Source organism: Pinus tabuliformis, chromosome 4_1 (genome assembly GCF_031772625.1).
Source record: "Pinus tabuliformis cultivar Carrire ecotype Pingquan chromosome 4_1, CPIR1, whole genome shotgun sequence".
Classification (NCBI taxonomy): Eukaryota; Viridiplantae; Streptophyta; class Pinopsida; order Pinales; family Pinaceae; genus Pinus; species Pinus tabuliformis.
In genome coordinates, this window is record NC_142303.1 from 490,105,755 (window position 1) to 490,129,035 (window position 23,281).

The following is a 23,281-nucleotide window of genomic DNA, read 5'->3' on the forward strand; positions in this document are numbered from 1 at the left end:
GACTACCAAACCATTAATTCCATTGGAACCCATTTAAATACAAGTAATCATAGTTGAAAATAAATTATTCTTGAAAATATTACATTATATATATTTAACTTTTTACATCATGTCAAACCCTTCTCAAAGTTATAGTATTGAAAGGTATCCAATACAATGGGGGGCTTAGAAATCTATTAATCTAATGAAAATAACGTCTGGTACATGTGGCACATAGTTGGAGAAGAATCGTCTTGCATGAGGACACTTGGATAGTAAATCGTTGAAGATGAAACTATCAACTAATAGCTTGTCAGAGAGAGAAAAATAATAGAGGAGTGGTGTTGATCCCAAGGAAGATCTTGCTTTGAGGGTATTTGACTTGTATGGAATAATGTCCTTATTATATTAATGCTACCTTGTTGGGAATATTTTGTGGTGGGTAGCCATTCCATGATTTTGCTATGGTAGAGTTTGGAGATGTAGTTATTGTAACAATTTTGTGATAAATTTACTCATATTTATTTCATTTATTCAATATATCTATAAAGTATCTTACCTTCCAAAATTGTGTGATTGCAATTTTTATTTTTTGTATGCATTATCTTCATGATTATGTAAATTTGAAAATTTCTTGTTCTTGTTGATTTGATATAACATAGCATTTAAATTATTAAGTGACCTAATATGAAACTTTAATATAATAAACATATTTTTATATTATATAAATTATTGTAAAAAGTGGTTTTTATATCTAGTACATGCTTGGAGAAGCATGCCCTTTAAATTAAGTATGTTTTGAGATCAGTATACCATGAATCTATAAATTTAAAACCTACATACATGCAAATTCAAACTGGAAACGTAACATTTCGAAATGAAATAAACAAATACTTCAATGGTGGTAGCCCATGCATTAAAATAATATTAGCCACATGTAACTATAAGAAAAAAATAGTCATGCATCATATATGCATGGAAGGTAATAGCATAAGAATCCACATACCTAAATATAACTTATATAAGGGTGTACATGCCATTCTACCTCTCTTGTAGCTACTTGATTCCATTCATGTAAGTAATCTAGATAATCTCTATTGTTAATAGTTTCCACCAGTCTCTTGTGGTCAAAATGATGTAGGAAGTATTGTACCTTGTGCCAGCTCCTTAAGGATGGGCTTGTAGTTGCATGTTTGTAGCAATGATTAAGTGTATAGAGTGATATTTCGTTGCACCTTGCCTATAATCCATGAACACATAACTATCATTATTTCTTGGATTTCCATCTAGTGTAGGATATTCTCTCTTAACAACCATGTGTCCAATCGGAAAATCAATAGCTTCATAAACATTTAATGATGTAGTGAGAGTTTGCTTCCAAATAATTATTCAAACTTCCAAGTATCAACTATATTTTTTTAATTAGATAATGAAGTAAAATATTTAATATCAACTATACCTTATTTATGTATATAAATAACTTCAATTATATTAAAAACATAGATTTATATTATCTCGGATTTATAAAGTGTAGAGAGATAAATTTCGTAAGCTATAAATCTCATGTTGTGTGGAAATTTGAGAAAGTGTTTGCATAGGGCTAAATTTGATTCGAATTAAATTTTGTTATATCCAAAATTAAGATAGATATTTACTCGTTTTACACACACATATACCCTATAGGGTAAAAATTAGTGAAATTGGGGAATTTTCCCCTTGAAATCTCGGAATCCGCAAGGAGTCTTCTATGTGGTTCTCATTATCATAGTCATTTTCGAATTGTTTGTTAGTGATAGAAAGCTTACTACTTTAAAAAACTCGTGAATTTTAGTTCTCCTTTGGTAATTCAAGCTATATGAAACATTTTGTTATAAATGAAGAGATTCATTTATCCAACAAAATAAAGAAGAAGAATTAATATAACTATATAAATAATTCATAAACATTAAATTAACTTAAACATATCAATTAAACACCCATACTCATCAAAATTACTTTATGATACATTTCACATTATTAAAATTGAGAAAAGTAATAAAAATACATTAAACTAAAATTAGGCTTAATAACATTAAATTTACCCTTATAATATATAATGAAATTAGTTTTGTCGTTTTCTAAATTATAAAATTCATACGATGAGTGATACTTTACGAGCAATAAATGGAGATGGAAAATTTTGTCATAAGAATATTAAAAACTTGGATAATTGATTGGATGAATTTAAGAATACCAAAACTTGGATAATTGATTGGATGAATTTAATTTTGTCATAAGAATATTAAAAACTTGGATAATTCGATGTGAACGTAACTGTTCGTGGTACATAGTTGAAAACAAACCGTGAAAATGAATGAAATTATTGGCAGGACACCGTAACGGAAAATAAAATGCGGAACTGCACGATCGTTTTATTATATGAAGAATTTAGATAGAGACTGGTGAGCATAGCACAACATGAGAAAAAGAAACACAGCAGTGGATTTGACCAGAGATTGACATAACTAGAAGCTGTACTGCTCGTAGCGGATGAAACAGTCCGTTAGCTGAACTCGAGCACCGATGCGGCCCCCAAGGTTTTGAAGGCAGGCGGTGCAATCAGACTGAGAGATTCCCTGATTGCAAACCCCACGCCCATAGGCGGTGGGTGAGCCTGCGCGCGATGCTTTGTAGTCGTAACCGCTGGAGGCAGTGATTCCCTCTATATCTACGAGGAGGGATCCGAGAGTACTATAAAAGGGACTTCCGCAGACGATACGAAGTTTGTATTGGGCGTGCCTACAGCACTGCCCACAACCAGTGCAGCTACTACGATTACTGCCAATGCAAAAGGCGCAAATGAGTACCTCATCGACATGGCTGGCTGGGTGGAATGATATATATGTAAATTCTACCAATATGAATAAACTCCGATCGACAATGGGAAATGGGAAATGCTGGGTGGAATGATGTATAACCTCTAATAATGCTGCTTCTTGCGATGCTTATCAATGTGTGGTGGCAGCCTCCATTTATAGGCTTCGTCTTGGTGGGGATGGGTGTGGGTAGCATTATATGTTGGACAGCAGTGGACCGGGACGCATGTGGTTAGTATAATACAAAAAAGGGAACGCACGACACATTCTAGCCGCCTCTCCTGACTAGACCGTTTCCCCCTCATGAGTAGGCGCAGTCTATGTGGTTCTATAATAAAATTAACTCGGGGATATGCATCCTATTTTGAGATCGGTTTTTCATAATTATTAAAAACTGAAGTGGTTGGTTGTGGTTGGTTGGGATTTTGAGTATAGGAGAGTTTTAAGTGTTATTTCATATAATTTGAAAAATGCTATTAAGTGTGAGGTTAAAGAAAGTATAGAAAGATATAGTTCACGTGACAAGCTCAAAGAAGAATAATTTTAATTTTGTGGGAACAGAGCACCGTCAAATTTTTAAAACAAAATTAACATATAGTCGGAAAAGAGTACTTAGAAATGGAGTCAAAAAGAAGGGTTCCATGGAAAATTCCCTTGTAAGCATAGCCATATTCAATTTATTAATGAATATCCAAAACCGGAGCCATATTCAAACTCCTCATAAATTATTTAATAAGAAATATATATCTATATTTATATATATAACCCCATAAATATATATAAAATAAGAAATATATATGTATATTTATATATATAAAACTAGGGATCACAAAATAAATAGATTTTTTCCTCAAAAGTCTGGAAATGGAACGGAAATCGATGACTTCCTTTTGTGTACTAAAAAAATATAAAATACATATAAATTGCAATATAGAGTACGAAAACCCCATTAAGGATGGGATATAGCATAGAGGGATATGAGGCGGTGGGGTGACGAAAGTAATGCGATTCTATTAGTGCTAATAAAAATACAGATACCAGAAAGAGCACTAAGCAGATAATACAATTGATAGAAAACCATGCAGAAATGACCATGCGTTGGCAACCAAATTTTAAGGATAAACCAATAACCTAAATGTCCATGTAAAGCACTATAATGGAAGACAAATTCCCCAAGTACGTACATTAGGGTGCTTCGACAAATACCACCAGAGAAGCATTGACATCACATTTCTACGCTATCTCAATCAACATAAGTGGAGCTCACTACAAGCAGGGTACATTAATTAACATCAAATAACACAAATTTATTCACTCCCACCCCGCACAAGCCTTCATAAACTTTCATGCAGTGGAATAATTTGGGGTTTACGTTTTTAATTATATAATTAAACTATTTTTTTTTAAATTTGAAAATCCATATTATCATGCATTTCATATAATGGTGTCATATGAGAAGGAAATGCGATAAAATGTTTTATATTTATAGTTTTAAGGTATAAAATAAAATACTTTTTATGAAAATAAATATTTAGCTTTTATTTCTATATCTAGCGTTATTATTTTATAATTTCTTACAGGGGAGATGTATAATTTTCATATTTTGATTCACATGATATTAAAAAATATTTGAATGTCCATTTATATATCAATTTAATAAACATGTTTAGTATAACTAAATATTCAAATTGTGAACATGTATAATTCTCTTAAAAATAATTCAAGTAAAATATCTAATATTAACTATCATGCTTTTTCTATATATAAGTAATTTAAATCATATATATTTTTGTTTAACAACATATAATCATCTTAATTGGGATCTACCAAGTACAGAGAAGGATCAAATATCTTAAGATACAAAACTGAAAACTTGAAAATATTAGATTTAGTGAAGAAAATGTATTATTCTAATGCATTCCTCTTGGTCATCATATTTTAAAAGTAGCCTCCCACAAATTTGTTATCTTTCAACATAAGAGTGAGTTGTAGTTGTGATGGCATCATTTTCTTCAAATTTTTGTGATTATATAGTCTATTTATTTCATTGCACTAAAATGGGACTCTATCGTTTGTTTTGGGTGTGGGATTCTACTAATGCCATCTCTGTCTATTGTATTTTTATTTTATGATTTGGTAGGAGAGATGAAGAACAATGTAAGGTTAATAACTTTAATGGTCCCAACATACATTGAAGAGAAAGAATGTTTACAGATACGAGAATAAGAGCAAGTAAAGATGGTTATGTAGAACAATCAAAACCTTCACTAACTCTATATACTACAATCAATGTTGAAAAGGAAGTCACTACAACATAGGCTGAAAAAGAGATGCCCATGAAATATCCAACCTAAAAGAGTAATTTTTTGTGCATTGAAGAGAGTGAATTCATGTGGAGGAAAAATAACATGTCATTGGTGTTTTGGTTGAGAAAATGGGTTCGATACATCCAAAATCAATTAATCGGCTACTAAAATTGGTAAATTGGTTTTCTATCAAATAGACCCAATTTTGCTTAAGAATTGTACAAGAAAAATTCCAAAAAAGGCCCACTACTACCTTTACACAATCAGGAAACATTGTTAATAATCAAGAGGCATGCGTTCTAAGATGCATCTCACATGTAAATATTATATTTAAAAATATTATTCTATTGATTCATCAGGTCTTTTTGGTTCATTTTGATCTACCATATGTTTAATATTTCTTGCTAAGTCCTAAAATATGAGGAGTGATGCCTAAGAACTTACTTCTGAGAGATAGATTGTTAAGGGAGATTTCAATTCTTGTGTTTCTTACACCATTCAAGCTTTATGTTTTTAATTATATTTTGAAAGTAGTTTTATTATTTTTTAATCTGATAATTCATATTCTTATCAATTTCATAAATTAGTGTTATATTACATGAAATGTGATCAAGAGTTTTATCTTTATAATTTTAAAGGATAAAATGATATAGTTATATATATATAATGTCAAGAATTAGTTTTTTTGTAATTTATTAAGAATGATGTTAAAAGTACTCAATAATCAATATATGATTTAGAATGATATTAAAAATATTAGTAATGGAAAATTATTTGAATGTCTATCTCTGTATATTAAAAAAAAACTTATAATTAGTTATTTGATTCTTATGGACCAAAACGATATTGTAATGTCACTGATGAAAACATTATCAATGTTTTCATCAATCCTAGATAAAGGATGATAGATGCATAGCATGTAAATTAATTATTAATAAAAAATTATTTGTAAATTACTAGCTCATCAGGAAGAAAAAGAATCAAAATTATATATATAATCTTCACACAATTATGACAACACCTAAAACAAAGATATTTGGTTGTGAGCCATCATGTGAATAAGGTAATGAAATATTCCTTAACAGACAACCAAAAACAAATAAAAATTTTAAAAAAAAGTTATAGATAAAAGTGAAATGAGATGGTAAAAACAATTATGATTACTATGTGAGTGGTACAATAAGATAATTAGTTATTACGAGTTAGGTTAAAATTTCTTGCCGATGGTACAAGTCAATAAAATAACCTATTGTGAATGAAATGGCTAATTTGTTTTGAATTGATATGGGAGAAAATAATTACATTAGAGTAACATAATGAATGAAAAAGGGAAAATTTTGTATATCACAAAGCAAAGGGCACTAAATAATTGCTTGTGTTGTTCCTGAATTGAAAATATAGAATATTTCCGCACATACATATATTATAAATTATAACAATATAATGAGTGTACAAGTATGCAAAGTATTATAATTCTTGATTGCGAGGTAAAAGAAATATATTTGTATGTCTTTAACTCTCTAATAAATGAAATTCAAGGTACTAAAGGTACAAAACACTGTGGGATATGAAATTCTCCTTTCCTTTTTAGAAGTATAGAAATATTAAAGGATGCGTCATAAATGCGTATCATCTTGGGATTAATAAAAAGAAAGAGTTGAATAAGGTAAAAGAAAAAGGAAATTAACGACTTTCTTAGAGAGTTGGGGTTAGCTTTTTGGGTAAGCGAAATGTTGGTAAATGCTCCTTTCTTTTTTAGAAGTATAGAAATATTAAAGGATGGGTCATAAATGTGTATAATCTTGGGATTAATAAAAAGACAAAGATGAATAAGGTAAAAGAAAAAAGAAAATCAATGGCTTTCTTAGAGAGTTGGGGTTATCTTTTGGGGGCAAGAGGAATGTTTGTAAATTATCCTTTCTTTTTCAGAAGTATAGAAATATTAAAGCATGGGTCATGAATGTGTATCATCTTGGGATTAATAAAAAAGACAGAGTTGAATAAGGTAACAAAAAGGAAATTAATGGCTTTCTTAGAGAGTTGGGGTTAGATTTTGGGCCAAGCCGGATGTTGGTAAATTCTCCTTTCTTTTTCAGAAGTATAGAAATATTAAAGGATGGGTCATAAACGTGTATCATCTTGGGATTAATAAAAAGACGAAGTTGAATAAGGTAACAACAAGGAAATTAATGGCTTTCTTGGAGAGTTGGGGTTAGCTTTTGGGCCAAGTCAGATGTTGGTAGCTCGAACTAGTTCTCTCATCCCACAGATTTCAGTAATATAATCTTTTATCTCAAGTAGTTGTTAGATTGAAGCTCTGCTCTGTTCAAGAAAACCAAAGAAACAAACAACATTACAAAAAGGAGGAAAATAATGAAAATTTTGTAATAACTAAGCATAAGCCATAATTTACGTTCCTCTTTAAGATAGGTAACTCCCAACATAAAAAGAAGAAGGGAATTTTTTTATGAACCCAATGAACGTGGATTGTCAACAATAGAGCTATTTCTACTCTAAAACTTTAATTGTCCATAGCAGAATAACCTAAAGGATAAGTATATAGACCTAGCCAATGGCATTCTTCGAGAAAATAAGTATGTGAAATTAGACAATGGGGCATTTTGCAAGAAGTTTGAGATTAAAAAAATCCCTATCGAGGACCCACAGAGTGTTGGTATGTCAGGATAAATATTATAATAATTATTGAATTGTAAATGAATGAAACATTTTAAGACTTTCAAAACTTAAATAGATAGAGATAATGATATTTTTGAAGCACAAGTAGTGCTAGAAAGATGGTTAGTGCAAAATAGCTTAATAAGGGTGAATCACTATGGTGAAAACCAAGTTCGTTGGTCGAATTGGTAAGAGATGGACAAAAAAGAGAAGAAGGCTATTCTTTTAACTCTAGATTAGAATTTCACATATACTTAATATTTTTACATGAAGGCATCATACATAAAAAATCGATGTGGTACCTAGTTGTCAGTGGTCAGCGAAGTAGAAGGATGATTACTTATGATAGTATGGAAAACAAAGTTATATATTAATGCATTGTCATAATCAAGCAGGGAAGGTAGTATGACCCAGTTCAAATAAATAGGGATGGTGTGGTCTGTGGAACCATAAGTAATTAAATGTGTAAAGTGTTGAGCAATATGTTTATATGCATTTTTTTTACATATGTAGATGTGTATTAAGTATGTTATTATGTGTATGTGGCATTACAAAGAGGTGGATTGGAAAAAAAATAGCTATTTGTCATTGGCTTATATGAGGTACAAATTGACATGACAACTAACTAAAGACTGATTAAGCTATGTTTCTAATATAAACAAGTAAACATTAATGGGGTTTCTTAAAAGAAACATAGCTAGAATTGCAAGATACTATAACATGAAATAACCATGAACAAACCATGTATAATCTTCATCAACAACCTACTGTGCGGGATGAAAAAGGGTCACATTGAAGGTAAAAAATTGGATTTTTATCATTTTCCCCAAAGAAAAGAAACCAATATGGGTATAACTAAGTTTACTTACAAGTAAACAACCATGTAGCTTCCTTAAAATAGAACATGAAAGAGAAGTTAACTTAAACTTACTTCATGCATAATTAATGCATATGTAGTTAAGATAAAAGCATAATTGATACTACCCAGTATTATCATACACTAATTTCAATATAGATAAGAACAATGAATCCTTCTAAAAATTTACCACCACTAAATACATAGTGCAAAGGACTTTGTAATCCCATAATATGAAATTAGTAGTGGAACTACAAGGTGGTTCCTTACCAGCTAAAATAGCCCTATGGTAAGTAAGGAATTATTGTTATGGTTGATGGATTTATGATGAATTTTCTAACCATATGTAGGTTTCTAGTTACTTGAGTAGAGTTCTGATGCATACTAAATACCTTGTTGCATGCATAACTAGCAAGTAATGGTGCTTTTAATAAAGTTGAAATGATTATATATATGTTTCTTATACAATGATAAATGGAAACTAATGACACCGATTGTGAATGTAGGTGAACCAAATAAAATACTCCAAGTGGAGCCTCCGCATAAGAATAATTATGTTGCAAAAGAAAGTCAATGCTCAAATTAAATGGAATGCAGGCATTCCAGCGAGACAGGCTATATGGAAGAATGAGATTTTTTCTATGCAAGGCATACTCCAACTATGGGGTCAAGAAACACGGAGGATGGTGTTTCACTCAAGAGGGGAAGATGTAACACCCCTTAGTGAAAATCCTATTGGAAAAACTTTAATGATAAATTTTTTGTTTTAATTTATTTGAGAGGTTAGGAGAATTCTTGGATATCACAGCGGAAAAGACACTAAATGAAACATTTTCACTCACCAAACAGATCTTCCCCTCCCTAGAGATAAAGAATCTAAGTTGGGGCAAGGGATATAATAAGGGTGAGAGGAGAGAGAAAATGAGCCAATCTTGAAGGCTTGGTCCCTTGTTGGAGGATGTGCAAATGAGGAAAATGATGTGAACCTACAAAAATACATTGTTGAAGGAGGGTGGGACACTACCAGTTAGGGTATTCTTTAGCTGGTTCAAGCCAATGGAGTCCCTAAAGTAGAGAAGTGAATTTGTCAATTCTTGGGTGAGACTCATATAGTCTTGAAGCTCTAAAGAGACCTTGTGGGGTATCTATCAAGTAACTATTTTGGGAGTGAAAAACTAGCACAGGGGGACAACTTAAAGTGATCTCCATTTCCATTTGTCTAGGAGGAGTGGTCTTTCTCCTAGTTTAATTCCCTGGTTGTCTAACTTGGAAACATATATGCATAATTACATTTCCAGAACTTATATTGTTTTTGTAAATGATGTGAGTGAAGTGTTCTTATGTTACTAAAGTATCTCTTGGAATGAAACTGCTACTGTGAATAATAATTTTGTAAATGAAATTATGTATTAGTAATTAGTGGCTAAGAACCGTTGTTTCTTGAGGAAATTCTAAAAGCATTATGTAATATTTATCGAACCAAAACTATTATTTAATTCCCTAGGGTTTTTTGCTGAACGAAAGAATAAATAAAATTAGTAATGGGGAATTTATTGCAAGCCCTATCTAAGACTTGAGTTAGTCCTTGCCAAAAACCGACATAGCCAAAAACCCAAAAATAGTCCCTACATCACGATAGCATTATTAGGAGTTTCCTCAAAGCGAACAAAATTTGTTAATGGTTTGTTAATAATTTGTTAAAAATAGAAGACAATTTTTTATGTTTAAAAAAGATCTTTACCACCTTGAAAAAGAAACTATACAGACGTTTACACATGAATAGTTCACGTGACAAGCTCAAATAAAAATAATTTTGTGGGAACAAAGTAATGTAAAATTTTTAAAACAAAACAAACATGTGCAACATTATACACTGAGATTAGGTGTCAGACAGAAGGTAGGGTTCTATTGAAAAATCCATTATAACTAGAGCCACATCAATTTATTAATGAACGGAAAGAAAAACCAAAAATACAGAGATTTTGGTATTTGGGTAGCCTGTGCGCTTCTTACCTATGTAATTATCCTAGAGTTTAACACAAACTCCACTGGAATGGAGAGAGAGAGATTAAACCAGAGATTACAAAATAAATAGATTTTTTCCTCAAAAGTCTCCAACTAGAATGGAATGGAAATCGAGCACTTCCCTTTGAGCACTAAAAGAGGAAAACAATACATATAAATTGTAATACAAAGTACGACAACCGCAATGATAGTAATGGTCGAATACCCATAAGTCAAAAACAATACATTTATACATACATTGTAAGAGTTGAGAATCCTAGTTAAAATTGAATGACCTTTAACACGATATTTTGTTAAACCTTCGGTATGGAACCTTAGGCAAGTAAATTCTGGCCAAACCTAGAGTTTAGCAGAGAACGGGGTGTTAGCGAAAAGGAACCTGTAAATTAGCTATTGAACCCCCAAGGTTTAGTTAAAAATGCAACTGAAAACTGTACTTGCTTAAAAAAAAAGAGAGTAGTTAGGATAATTAATCGTGGACTTGGTTTAGATGTAAATAAAATGAGAAACAACTAACTGAGGGAAGGATACCAGAAGGTCGTCTTTCTTCCTGACTGTTGCAGGGTCCCTAGAATGAATCCCTAATTGACTTTATAGAAAGGATTATCAAGTGTAATGTTATAAAATAATTAAGTGAACCCAATTATTTTTGGAAGGAGGCATTACTTGTGGACAATGTCATTTTGAAATAGAACTGAATGTGAGTAAAGATCTGTAAAAATATGAGGCTCTCAACATGATGGACATTAACTGCAATGTTGTTGCAAAACTCCAATATACCCATTGAATTGCTATTAATAAAAATTCACGGTAAACATGAGGAAGATAGTGTATAAATTTCCCTACCGTTCTAGCTCTCTGCTAGCATGCAGAAAATTTGTTGTAGGTTAACCCGATAATGTAATATAAATCAAAGCATAATAATATAACCTACTTCTACTGTTAAAGTTTTGTGGAAGCTTAAAGATCAAGTTGGACACATATAACCAGAAGAGGATGAATCAATGCACAATACACATGAGGATACCTCGAGGAAAGCCTCAGCCAAAAACCCCACTCTCTATATTATCATACAAGGTGTAAATACATAGGAATTATACAAAGCCTTAGCTCTCACAGCTAGCCATCTCTCAGTACAATCCTCACAGATGCTCATAGGAAATCTAGGCTTCTCACAAGCCTTCCTCTCTACCCTCCAAGCTCCTATTTCCTTGCGTTGTTCCTCTGGGAGCATCTCATCCAACCAAGTGGAAAACTAATCTCGCACTGATCTCACACCCTATCGGAACTGTGCAATCCTCAAGGAATTTATCCTTCTCCATGCATGAGTTTTCTTTATAGGAAAAAACTTGCAACTAATAGTACATTGTCCTTGACGTTAACCTCAACTGCGCCTTTCTCATAATAGACATGCATTAGTTTCTGATCACGGAATCTTCAGTTAACTAGAGTAGCACTATTTGGTTGCATGCATGCATCAACTGACTGATAACTCACCATCTATTCGTCAAACAGTTTGGAACTAATTTAACTAGAATTAACTCAGTAGACTGAGCTAACTAATTACAACTCAAATATTACTGAACCTTATCTCCTCAATTCAAGGCATAACTCTTGCATGACTTTAGAAAGACTTCTAACTTGAATTTCTCCAACTAATTAATCCATAATGAATTAGTTAATTATTTCCATGTAGTTGGTGAGACTAATTTCGATTGTAATTCATAATTTAATTCAAGGAAAAATTAAATTGGAATATTCCAGATTCTATTTTATCATTTCTTGTTGCTATTTTCAACACTCCCTCTCAACAAGAGAGGAATTCAAATCGATCCCGATTGTGAACCTTTGGAATGTTATGCATACAACACTTCTCTCTAGTGTTGTTGCTCCAACAACTTCAGAAACAAGAAAAACATCCAACTTGAATCAGTATGATGCATCTATCATCAAAGTATTTGACTGCTATTGCCTCTGTCAACTAAAAAACTTTACGCTTTTGCTGACTCTACCTTTCTACACTGTTTTCAATCCTTCTCTGTGCTATTCAGTTTCTAACTGCTCTAGCCTCTGTCACTTTGATCTCTGACTGCATGAATCCCACTGATTCCTCCTACCACTATGTACTTTGGGCTCCCTTAGCAAGGTACGATCCATGAGATAAAACTTCTTAATGGACCCTGTCCAATTTCAGCCTTCCTAGGACTATCACTTCACATCGCCCCACCTCACACCTAGAGGTATGGCTACATGTGATCCCTCTGCCCACTTGGATCAAAATTCCGCCCTAATGGAGGTATCTACATGAGTGGATCTCTTCACTCGGTCTCCTCTCTGCTTCTCCAATTGTGGCTCCTCCACAATTTTCTGAGACTTCTTCTGGGGCTACATGTTGAGAGGTAATTTACTCTCCCTCTCAACCACCAAGTCTCTAACATTTGCCTTGCTCCTCAAGGCTTTGTATGCATCTTGAACCTTAAGAGTGTACAGGTTCTTAACTTGTGAACCAATCTAATTCACCTATCTCATGGTGATCGGTCTAAGGAAAGCCTTTCCCTTACTAAAAACACATCATAGCCATGGTCTTCCAATATCGTGAACAATACCATGTTCTTCTTCAGTCCAGACACATACTTCACATTTGTCAAGGTGATACGAGCTCCATCCTCCCTCTAAAAAGAAACTGTGCCCACTCCTGAAACATTATACTTTCATCATCACCCATCTCTATGCGAATTTTGAGGTCTTTCTCCTCCAAGGTACTGAATAAACTTTTATCACTAGTCATGTGGAATGAGGCTCCACTGTCAAGATACTAAACACAACCCATCATCAATGACACCATGCATGTGATGAGGGTAAATTCCATCTCGAACTAAGGGGCTAATGCCTCACCTTCCGATCCCTTCTTGGATTTATTTGATGGGAAATTAGTTTCACAATGTCCCATCTCATGACAATTAAATCATCTCACTTTAGACATGTCACCCTTCTTCCCTCCATGAGAAGAATTCAATTTGGAATGGGAAGCCTTCCCCTTCCCTTTCCTTGCCTTACCCGCTAAGGCCAGATTTTCTTCATGATCATTCTTTGATGAAGAACCATCTCGTGTGCTCCTCCTGATCTCCTCCTGCATCAAATCTGACCATAGTCGTTCCCAATCTGGTAGTTTCTCCCTTCCATTCACAGAGTCCTGGTACCTATTTCTACTCTTTGGAACGCCAAGGAGAGCGACGTTCACCATATCATCATTGGCAGTAGTTATTCCCACACTATCAAGCTCATCTTTGTAGGTGGTGAGCTTTTTTAGATATGTGGAAATAGTATCACCCTTCTCCATCTTGATTCTTTGAAGCTTATCCTTGAGCGTTAATTTCCTCTGTTTTCTACTGTTCTAGTAGAGGTCCTTCAATGTCTTCCACATTGAAAATGGAGTATCCTTCCCATGGAGACTCGAGATAATATGGTCTTGAACTCCCTCAAGGATGATCTATCTCGCCTTCGCCACACACTTCTTCCACTCAACCAACTCTTTTGCATTAGTTGAAGTTGGCTTTGGGATTTATTGATCAATGAAATCCTTCGAGCCATTGTCTTCTAATACAACCTCCATTCTATCTTTCCATGCTATGTAATTCGAGTTACATTTCAACACATACTCGAGTCTCAAGCCATAAAATGCCATTGTCCAACCTTGAAGTATGATATGAATTTGATCTTCACCTGGAACTCTGAACTTCAAACTTCGAATTCTCTTCTTAGTGTACTGTTCATAACTCCGTTAAACTAGGCTCTAATACCATGTAGAAATTTCCCTACTGTTCTAGATCTCTACTAGCATGTAGAAAATCTGATGTAGGTTAACACGATGTTGCAATATAAATCAAAGCATAATACTATAACCTACTTCTACTAACAAAGTTTTACGGAAGCTTAAATATCAAGTTGAACACATATAACCAGAAGAAGAAGAATCAATGCACAAACACATGAGAATACCTCGAGGAAATCCTTAGCTAAAAACCCCACTATTTGTGTTATCATACAAGGTGGAAATACATAGGAATTATACAAATCCTTAGTTCTAACAACTAGCCAGCTCTCAATACAATCCTCACAGATGCTCACAGGAAATCTAGGTTTCTCACAACCCTTCCTCTCTACCCTCCAATCTCCTATTTCCTTGCGCTATTTCTCTGGGATGATCTCCTAAAATCAAATGGAAAACTGATCTCACACACTCATCTCACACCCTGTCAGAATTGCACAATCCTCAAGGAATTTATCCTTTTGCATGCATGAGTTTTATTTATAGGAAAACACTTGCAACTAATAATAGATTTTCCTTGACTTTAATCTTAACTGGGCCTTTCTCAGAATAGACATGCATGAGTTTCTAATGAGGGAATCTTCAGTTAATTAAGGTAGCACTAGTTGGATGCATGCATGCATCAACTGACTGATAACTCACCGTTTGTTCTTCAAACCGTTTGGAACTAATTTAACTAGACTTAACTAAGTAGACTGAGCTAACTAATTACAACTCAAATATAAATCAACCTTATCTCCTTAGTTCAAGGGAAAACTATTGCATGAATTTAGAAAAGCTTCTATCTTGAATTTTTCCAAATAATTAATCCATAATGAATTAATTAATTATTTCCATGTAGCTCGTGAGACTAAATTCGATTTTAATTCACAATTTAATTCAAGGACAAAATGAATTGGAATATTTTGGATTCTATTTCTATCATTTCTTGTTGTTATTTTCAACAAATAGAAAACCCTTGCATCTAATTTAAAAAAAAAAGCACACAGGAAGGAAATAAATTGTTCCAATGATGAGGTTAGCGAGCTACACAACCAAAGCCCAAATTGACAACAAGGTTGGATTTTGGGATTGCAGAAAAATAAATTTTTTCTCTCCAACATGTTGCAGAGACTTACTTGGTAGGAATGATTGAAGGAATGACTTGCTGACAACACTATAACAGAGGGCGGTTACCTTCTAACCACCTCCACCCATTTTAGTCGTTGATTAAAACATGTTGAATCATAACCCTAGATTTGGTATCTCTCTAGTCTCAATGGTTATCGTCACTAATGTTAGAAAATTGTACAGAATCGCGAATGTTCTTAATATAAATATGTGTACATTATAATACCATATATTTTATATATAAATGTATAGTTTGGACCAAATTACTATCGTACATTTCAACATTAAACCTCAGATACAAACAATTTGATATATAACCATCTCTTATGTATACAATATAATGCTCCATGTGATCAAGCATGCCATTAAAAGTTATCAAGTAGAGTTTATTAAAGATTAGAAAGGTAATTTACAAAAATAAAAAATAAAATGAAATTTGTGAGCATGTTATGGGCCTATATGGGCTTGACATGCATGGAATTTTGAGAAATATTTTGAGGGTAATCACATCATAAATATTTTGTTGACACGTTTTGAACCATTTAGTGTGGTGCATCATACTGGATGCAGAGAAGAAAATACATCACATCTGCATTGAAAAATCTTAGGTAATTGTAAGGATTCATTGTTTTCATCACCGTAAGTTTAAGGACGTCATAAAAATTGAGAGGATGCCAAGTAATCTGAATAGGGATGATGGCTAGAAAATTAGAAGTTGTTGGGTCCCTACCCTATCTTCTTGAGGTTTATATATATATATATATATATATATATATATATATATATATATATATATATATATATATATATATATATATATATATCTTATTTCTGGATCATTTATTTCTATGACAAATAGGAATAGAGATCAATCTCTTTTTTGTTTACCTTTTTTTCTTAATTATTTCAATTGAAAAAAGAATCTCTCATTTTACTTTCTTTATTTCCCTTAATTATTTCAATCCTTATTAAATTATTATTAAACAACTTAATCGTTTTCATATTATTAATAATTTCTTTTACAATATTATTCTTTCATTAATTTCATCTCTTCCCTATTGATTAGCTTTGAATTTGTCAATTTTTTATTTATTTATTTTTATAATGTTTTATTATCAACATCAAATCACCAACATTTAAAAAATATTATCCACACTTAATACATTAAAAAAATTAAAGTGTAGAAAATAATCCTTGTAAACAAAAAGTGTTGATGTTGCATCAACACTTTCCAAAATCAACATGAAAACCACTTACATTTAAAAAAATGTTCATACTTGATACATAAAAAAATTAAAGTGTAAAAAATAACCCCTCTAAAAAAATGAGTTATGTTGCATCAATACTTTTCAAAATCAGCATGAAAGTCACTACCATTTAAAAAAAAAAGTGTTACATAAGAAAATTTAAAGTGTAAAAAAAAAGGGTGTATGTTCAATAACGAGTTTTCAAAATCATTTGAATTTTTTGTTACCTCAAAAAAATAGGTAATCTCTAATTTTCTCGTTTGATCGGTAACTATGTTTAATTTTTAAGTTTGTTTCTTTATGTATTCACTAACGATAGAACATGAAAGCTTTATTCAAAAATTCTAAAAGAAACCAACACTGCTTACACTAGTTATGTAGGAGTTTGCGAAGATCTATAGTGCTAATTAAATAAACACAAACATGATGAATATAAAATATAAACTAGATAGAAGAAAAGATTGAAATAGATAATATATTTTCATAAGGATGGGAGATCATACTAGTAAAATTTAAAGCATGAAAATAGCTCAAGACAAGGTGGACAGTTCAACAGGTTTCTTTGAGGTCCATAGAAAGGTTGGACCCTTGCTCAAGACCTATATCTTCATTTTCCAAATATATCTCATCCAACTACATTAGGGTTTCTTGTTTGGAATCATTGAATTCCAAGAGCACTTCACAAAGAAGGGACTTGATATTCCAGAGGAATTCTATGGTGGAGAGGTATTGGATCTAGCATCTATGGGTGTGACTCATATTGGAGACACATTCTAACATCGATGGTAGTACCTCTACATTTGAAAATTCATCTATGAGTACATGGACTTCTACAATAATTTTCTCAATTTAATGTTGAATATCCATAGGGGTTTGGGAGTTGTAACATCTTGCTTCATTATGGGAATGAATGTGAGCCTAAGCACACCCTTCTACCCTTCTAGAGGTGCCTCTATGACTTCTAGCCTATTATAACGGCATGCCGAAAGGGGGAGGAGAGAATGAAGAAATTAGTAAAAGGTGAAGGAGACCGAGTAGAGTTTCAGAGGAGTAGAAGAGAGAGGACCAAGTGAAGAAGTAGCCATGAGGGAGATAATGAAAATTCCAAGTGTAAGGGGAGGGATGCACAGTATGGAAGGTTTGGCAATGGGATATAACATAGAGGGATATGAGGGTTAATGGTGGGGTGGAGAAAGTAATGGTATTCCATTAGTGTTAACAAAAGTAAAACTGCCAGAAAGAACACTAAGAAGATAATGCGATTGATAGAAAAACATGGATAAAAGACCACGTGTTGGCAAGCAAATTTTAAGGATAAACCAATAATGTAAGTGTCCATGTAAAGCACTATAATGGGAGGTAAGTTCCCCTAGTACCTATATTAGCGTGCTTGGATAAAAACCACTAGAGGATCATTGACACCACATTTCTACACTACCTCAATCAACATAAGTGGAGCTCACTACAAGCACGGTACACTATCTAACTTGAAATCACAAAAATTTCTTCACTGCCACCCCACACCAGCATTCATAATTTTTCATGCAGTGGAATAATATAGTACCATAGAATATGCCTATCGAGGTTGGCTAGGTTAGTAAGACCTATTCCTTCCACCTTTGGAAAATGGAACCAATAATTTGACAATGGAAGTTACCTACCAAGTTGAGGAAACTGCAAAGAGAGAGTCTTAAGCTCAACTCATAAGGGATGGAAATGGCGCCTCTTTCCTTTGAAATCACCATAAACCCTTTATAGAAGCTTGCCACATTTTTGAAATCACTACAATGAATGCGAGATGAAAACTCTCACAATGTGCATCATCATGAGATCAGAAGGATAATCATGTTGAAGGTGGAATGGTGAGGCCTCCCACATCGATTGAGCATTGCGATGGTAGTAGATGTGTCACCCCCAAACATATGTTTTGTTTTTTCTAACCCATTTTGGGGTTTACGTTTTTAATTATATAACGAAACTAGTTTTTAATTTTTAAAATTCGAAAATTGATATTATCTTGAATTTCATATAATGGTGTTATATTACTAGGAAATGTGATGGAATGCTTTCTATTTATATTTTTAAGGGATAAACCAAAACACTTTTTATGAAATAAATATTTAGTTTTTATTTTTATGTCTAGAATTATTATTTTATGATTTCTTCTCAGGGATATGTGTAACTCCCCCCATACTTAATAAATGAATTACACATGATATTAAAAAATATTAATAGTAAGAAAATATTTGAATGTCCACTTATATATCAATTTAATAGACATATTTGGTATAACTAAGTATTCAAATTGTGAACATGCACATTTTTTTAAAAAATAATTCAAGTAAAATATATAATATTAAATATAATGTTTTTTCTATATATAAGTAATTTAAATCATATGTCTCTCCATATAACAACATATATTCATCTTAATTTGGATCTACCAAGTATTGAGAGGGATCAAATATCATAAGACAAAAAAGTGAAAACTTGAAAATGTTAGAGTTAAGGGAGAAAATGTATTATCCTAATGCATTCCCCTTGGTCATCATATTTTAAATGTAGTCTCCCATGAATTTTTCATCTTTCAACATAAGAGTGAGTTGGAGTTTTGATGGCATCATTATCTTCCATATTTTTGTGAGTATATAGTCTATTTATCTCATTGCACTAAAATGGGACTCTATTGTTTGTTTTAGGTGTGGGATTCTACTAATAAAATCATTCAGTAGGAGAGTTATACCATCTCTCTCCATTTTATTTTTATTTTATGATTTGGTATGAGAGATGATGAACAATGTAGGGTTGAAAGTGTGAGTGGGCCCAACATACAATGAAGAGAAACAATTTTTACACATATGAGAATGAGAGTAAGTAGAGATGGCTATGTAGAACAATGAAAACCTTCACTGACTTGATACACTACAATCAATGTTGAAAAAGGAGTCACTACAACATAGGTTGAAAAGGAGATGCCCATGAAAGGTCCAACCTAAAAGAGTAGTTTCTTTTTTGCAATGAAGAGAATGGAGTCATGTGGAGGAAAACTAACATGTCATTGGTGTTTTAGATGAGAAAGTGGGTTTGATACACCCAAGATCAGTTAATCGGCTACCAAAATTGGGTTTCTCTGAAATAGACCCAATTTTATCTAGGAATCATACAAGCAAAATTCCAAAAGGAGGCCCACTACTACCTTTACACAATCAGACAATATTGTCGATAATCAAGAGGCACACATTCTAATATGCATCTGACACAAGTAAATATTATATTTAAAAATATTATTGGATTGTTTCATCGAGTTTTTTGGTTCCTTTTGATCCACGATAGTTTCATTATTTGCTCCTACATAAGTCCTAAAATATGAGGGGTGATGCCTAAGAACATTACTTGTGAGAGATAGATTGTTAGGGCAGATTGATAATTCATATTCTTATCAATTTCATAAATTGGTGTTATATAACAATGAAATGTGACTAAAAGTTTTATCTTTATACTTCTAAAGGATAAAATGATATGAGAAGTTACTCTATTGATCTGCGGAAGTAAATTCACCATATAAAGAAAGAATCATAGACATGCAAAATGAAACATCACATATGCAGAAATATTTATCTAAGGGGAAAGAAATTTTAAAAAGCCCGTCACTATCTATATTGTGTTAATCAGAGAATAGAGAATAAATACATGTTGATGCTCAAGCTTGAGCACACCCTGCAAGTATATAGTTTATCCCTCTGCCTGATTGACTAACTCTAGAAAAAAATTATCTGTTTTTCAAGCCCTCCAAGCTCCTAATGCTTTGCGTCATTCCCTTGGTAAATTGCCCCTATTTTATTTTTCTAGGAATTTCACACCATGGAAGTGTGCAATTTCCTTAGGTCTTCCTCTAACTGCATACAACACCTGTACACATTGGAATATGCTACAACTAATAGTACACTACCTTGGAATCTCCATCTCAACTGGGTTACCTGAATTCTCTGCATCCGACAATTATTTTGGGTTAATTTATCAGTTAACTAGTTGATCACTGATTGTGTTTGAAGTTCCACCTCCAAAACCTAACCCCCACTACTTCTTCTGATAGCTCAAACTAGTTAAACTAGAAATAATATAATTAACTGAAATAGATTGCTACATATTATAAATAAATCATGCAGTTCTAAAATCTAACTCCTCTAACTCGAAATACTTAGTAGAGTAGGTGACACAAGCCATGTTACACAAGCTAACATTATCCATGTTGTCTGATGATGTGGAAACTAAATTTTTCTCTACTTTTACCTAGGCAAAATCGAACTAATATTTTCTTGCTACATTTTTAACATTCCCTCTTAGAAATAAAATAATTATAACCCACATGTATCCTACATCATTGGAACTCAAACTTCCCTTGTGAAAAGGACTTTGTCAGAATATTTGAATCATGTACCTTTTTCAAAATGCATTATAACAACATAATCTTCCTCTGGACACAATACTCTAGATGGTGATATTGGATATCAATATTCTTGGATCGATCATGAAAAAAATATCTCAGAGATTTTGATTCAACTCTAATTAGCACACTAAACCAAAGTAGGATCCATCATATGACCAAACAAGCCGACAAGCATCTTTCTCATCTAGATCACCTTACATGTTGCTCGACTTGCAACCATATATTTTCCTACCCCTGAGATGACTAACACTGATCTCTACTTCCTATTGTACCAACAAATTGTTGTTGACTAAACACTGAAAATTCCACCTAATGTACTCTTCTGGTCTTATGGACTTCTTCCCCAATCTCCATTAGTGAAGACAGAAAAATTCACTCCCTCTGTCTATCTGTACCAAATTCCAAACTGGGTAGCTCCTATGAGGTATCGTAGAACATTCTTTGTTTCACTCCAAAATAGTTTGGTTGGCCAAACCATATCTTGAATCAGTTGGTTGGCTACATAACACATGTTTGGTCGTGTGTTTACAAGATACATGAGCGAACCCACCAACTATTGGTAAACATACACATCCACTTCCTCACCTAAAGTGGCATCCTTTATCTTGCAATTGATTGGTTTGCAAATGTTCGTTCAGAACCTCTAAAGTATCTACTTGTTATACTTTCCTTGAGAGATAAACAGTTCCCCATAGCCTTTCCATACTTTCAATCCAAGGAAGTAGTGCATGAGATTCATGTCCTTCATCTTGAGCTCTCTTACAATGTCTCCCTTGCAAGATTTGATTAACTTCTCATCACCTGTCAAGATCAATTCATCAACATATAAAAAAATAATCAACAATTTACCTTCTCCCAAAATATGATAAAGGGTTGCATCTGCTTCAATTTTGGTGATGCCCAAACAAGTGAGATAGATATTGATCTTGGTGTACCAAGAACAGGGGCTTTCCCTGAGGCCATAAAATGATCTCTTGAGTCTGTCCACATGAGAATCTCTATCAAAAGTCTCAAAACATTCAGGTTTCTAAGTATACACCTCCTCTTCAATAACACCATTAAGGAATGTCGGTTTCACATCCATCTGGTGGATATTTCACCCCACCTATGTAGCCAAATCGAGGGTTGATATGATGGACGAGTACCTTGTTACAAGAGAAAAGGTCCCTTCATAGTCAATTCCCTCCACCAGAGAATACCCCTTGGAGACAAATCTTTTCTCCTACTTTTCTATTCTTTTGTCTTCTACCTACTCCACCTTCAAGATCAATCTTGAATCCTCAGCAAATTTGTCAACTAGGCTTCGAACCACTTCCCAAACATGGTTCTTGACAACAGACTCATTCTCCTCCACCATTACATCAACCCATACTAGTTGCACTACTACTTACTCAAACGAGGATGGCTTAGTCTCTAGTAGCTCAATCATTACGACCATGTAGCCAATGTACCAATACGGTGACCTTCTCTTTGTGCGCTAATATGAAGGAGCACCCACATTCTTCCTCACATCCTACACTAGTCTCTCAGCTACTCTGGTTCTCTTCATGCCTTCTCTAGATGACTTTTCTTAAGTGGATGTCACCATTCTCTACTCCTCAACTTATGGCTGCTCCAAAACATCTTGAGGCTCCTCCTTTGGAGTGAAAAGATCCTCCTCTAGTTGGATCTAAAACTTCCTCTCAAAAGAGCACTACATGGATTTGCGTTCATCAAATTGGACATTATGTCACACAATTGTCATCCTAAGGAATGGAAAATACACACGGTAGTTATGGGGAGTTTCTGTGTAACCCAGAGATATGGCCAACTCTTTTTTCAACTCTAACTTCTTCCTTAACTCTTTGGAGACATTGCAATAGACAAAGTCTTCAAAAATCCTGAAGTGTGACACATCTGACTTCATCCCCAAGAAAGCCTCCTCTAGTTTGATTATGCCAAGAATTTGATG

At 33.2% G+C, this 23,281-nt stretch overlaps 1 protein-coding gene across 1 annotated transcript in view; it reads right to left on the reverse strand.

Moving 5' to 3' along the window:
- Positions 1-2,483: 2,483 nt before the first annotated feature.
- LOC149176653 (plasmodesmata-located protein 8-like) overlaps positions 2,484-23,281 on the reverse strand; it is an 86,869-nt gene continuing 66,071 nt past the window's right edge. The window contains exon 4 of the mRNA XM_089421527.1: positions 2,484-2,796. Coding sequence (XP_089277653.1) covers positions 2,484-2,796 — 313 coding nt within the window. The remainder of the gene's footprint in view (positions 2,797-23,281) is intronic.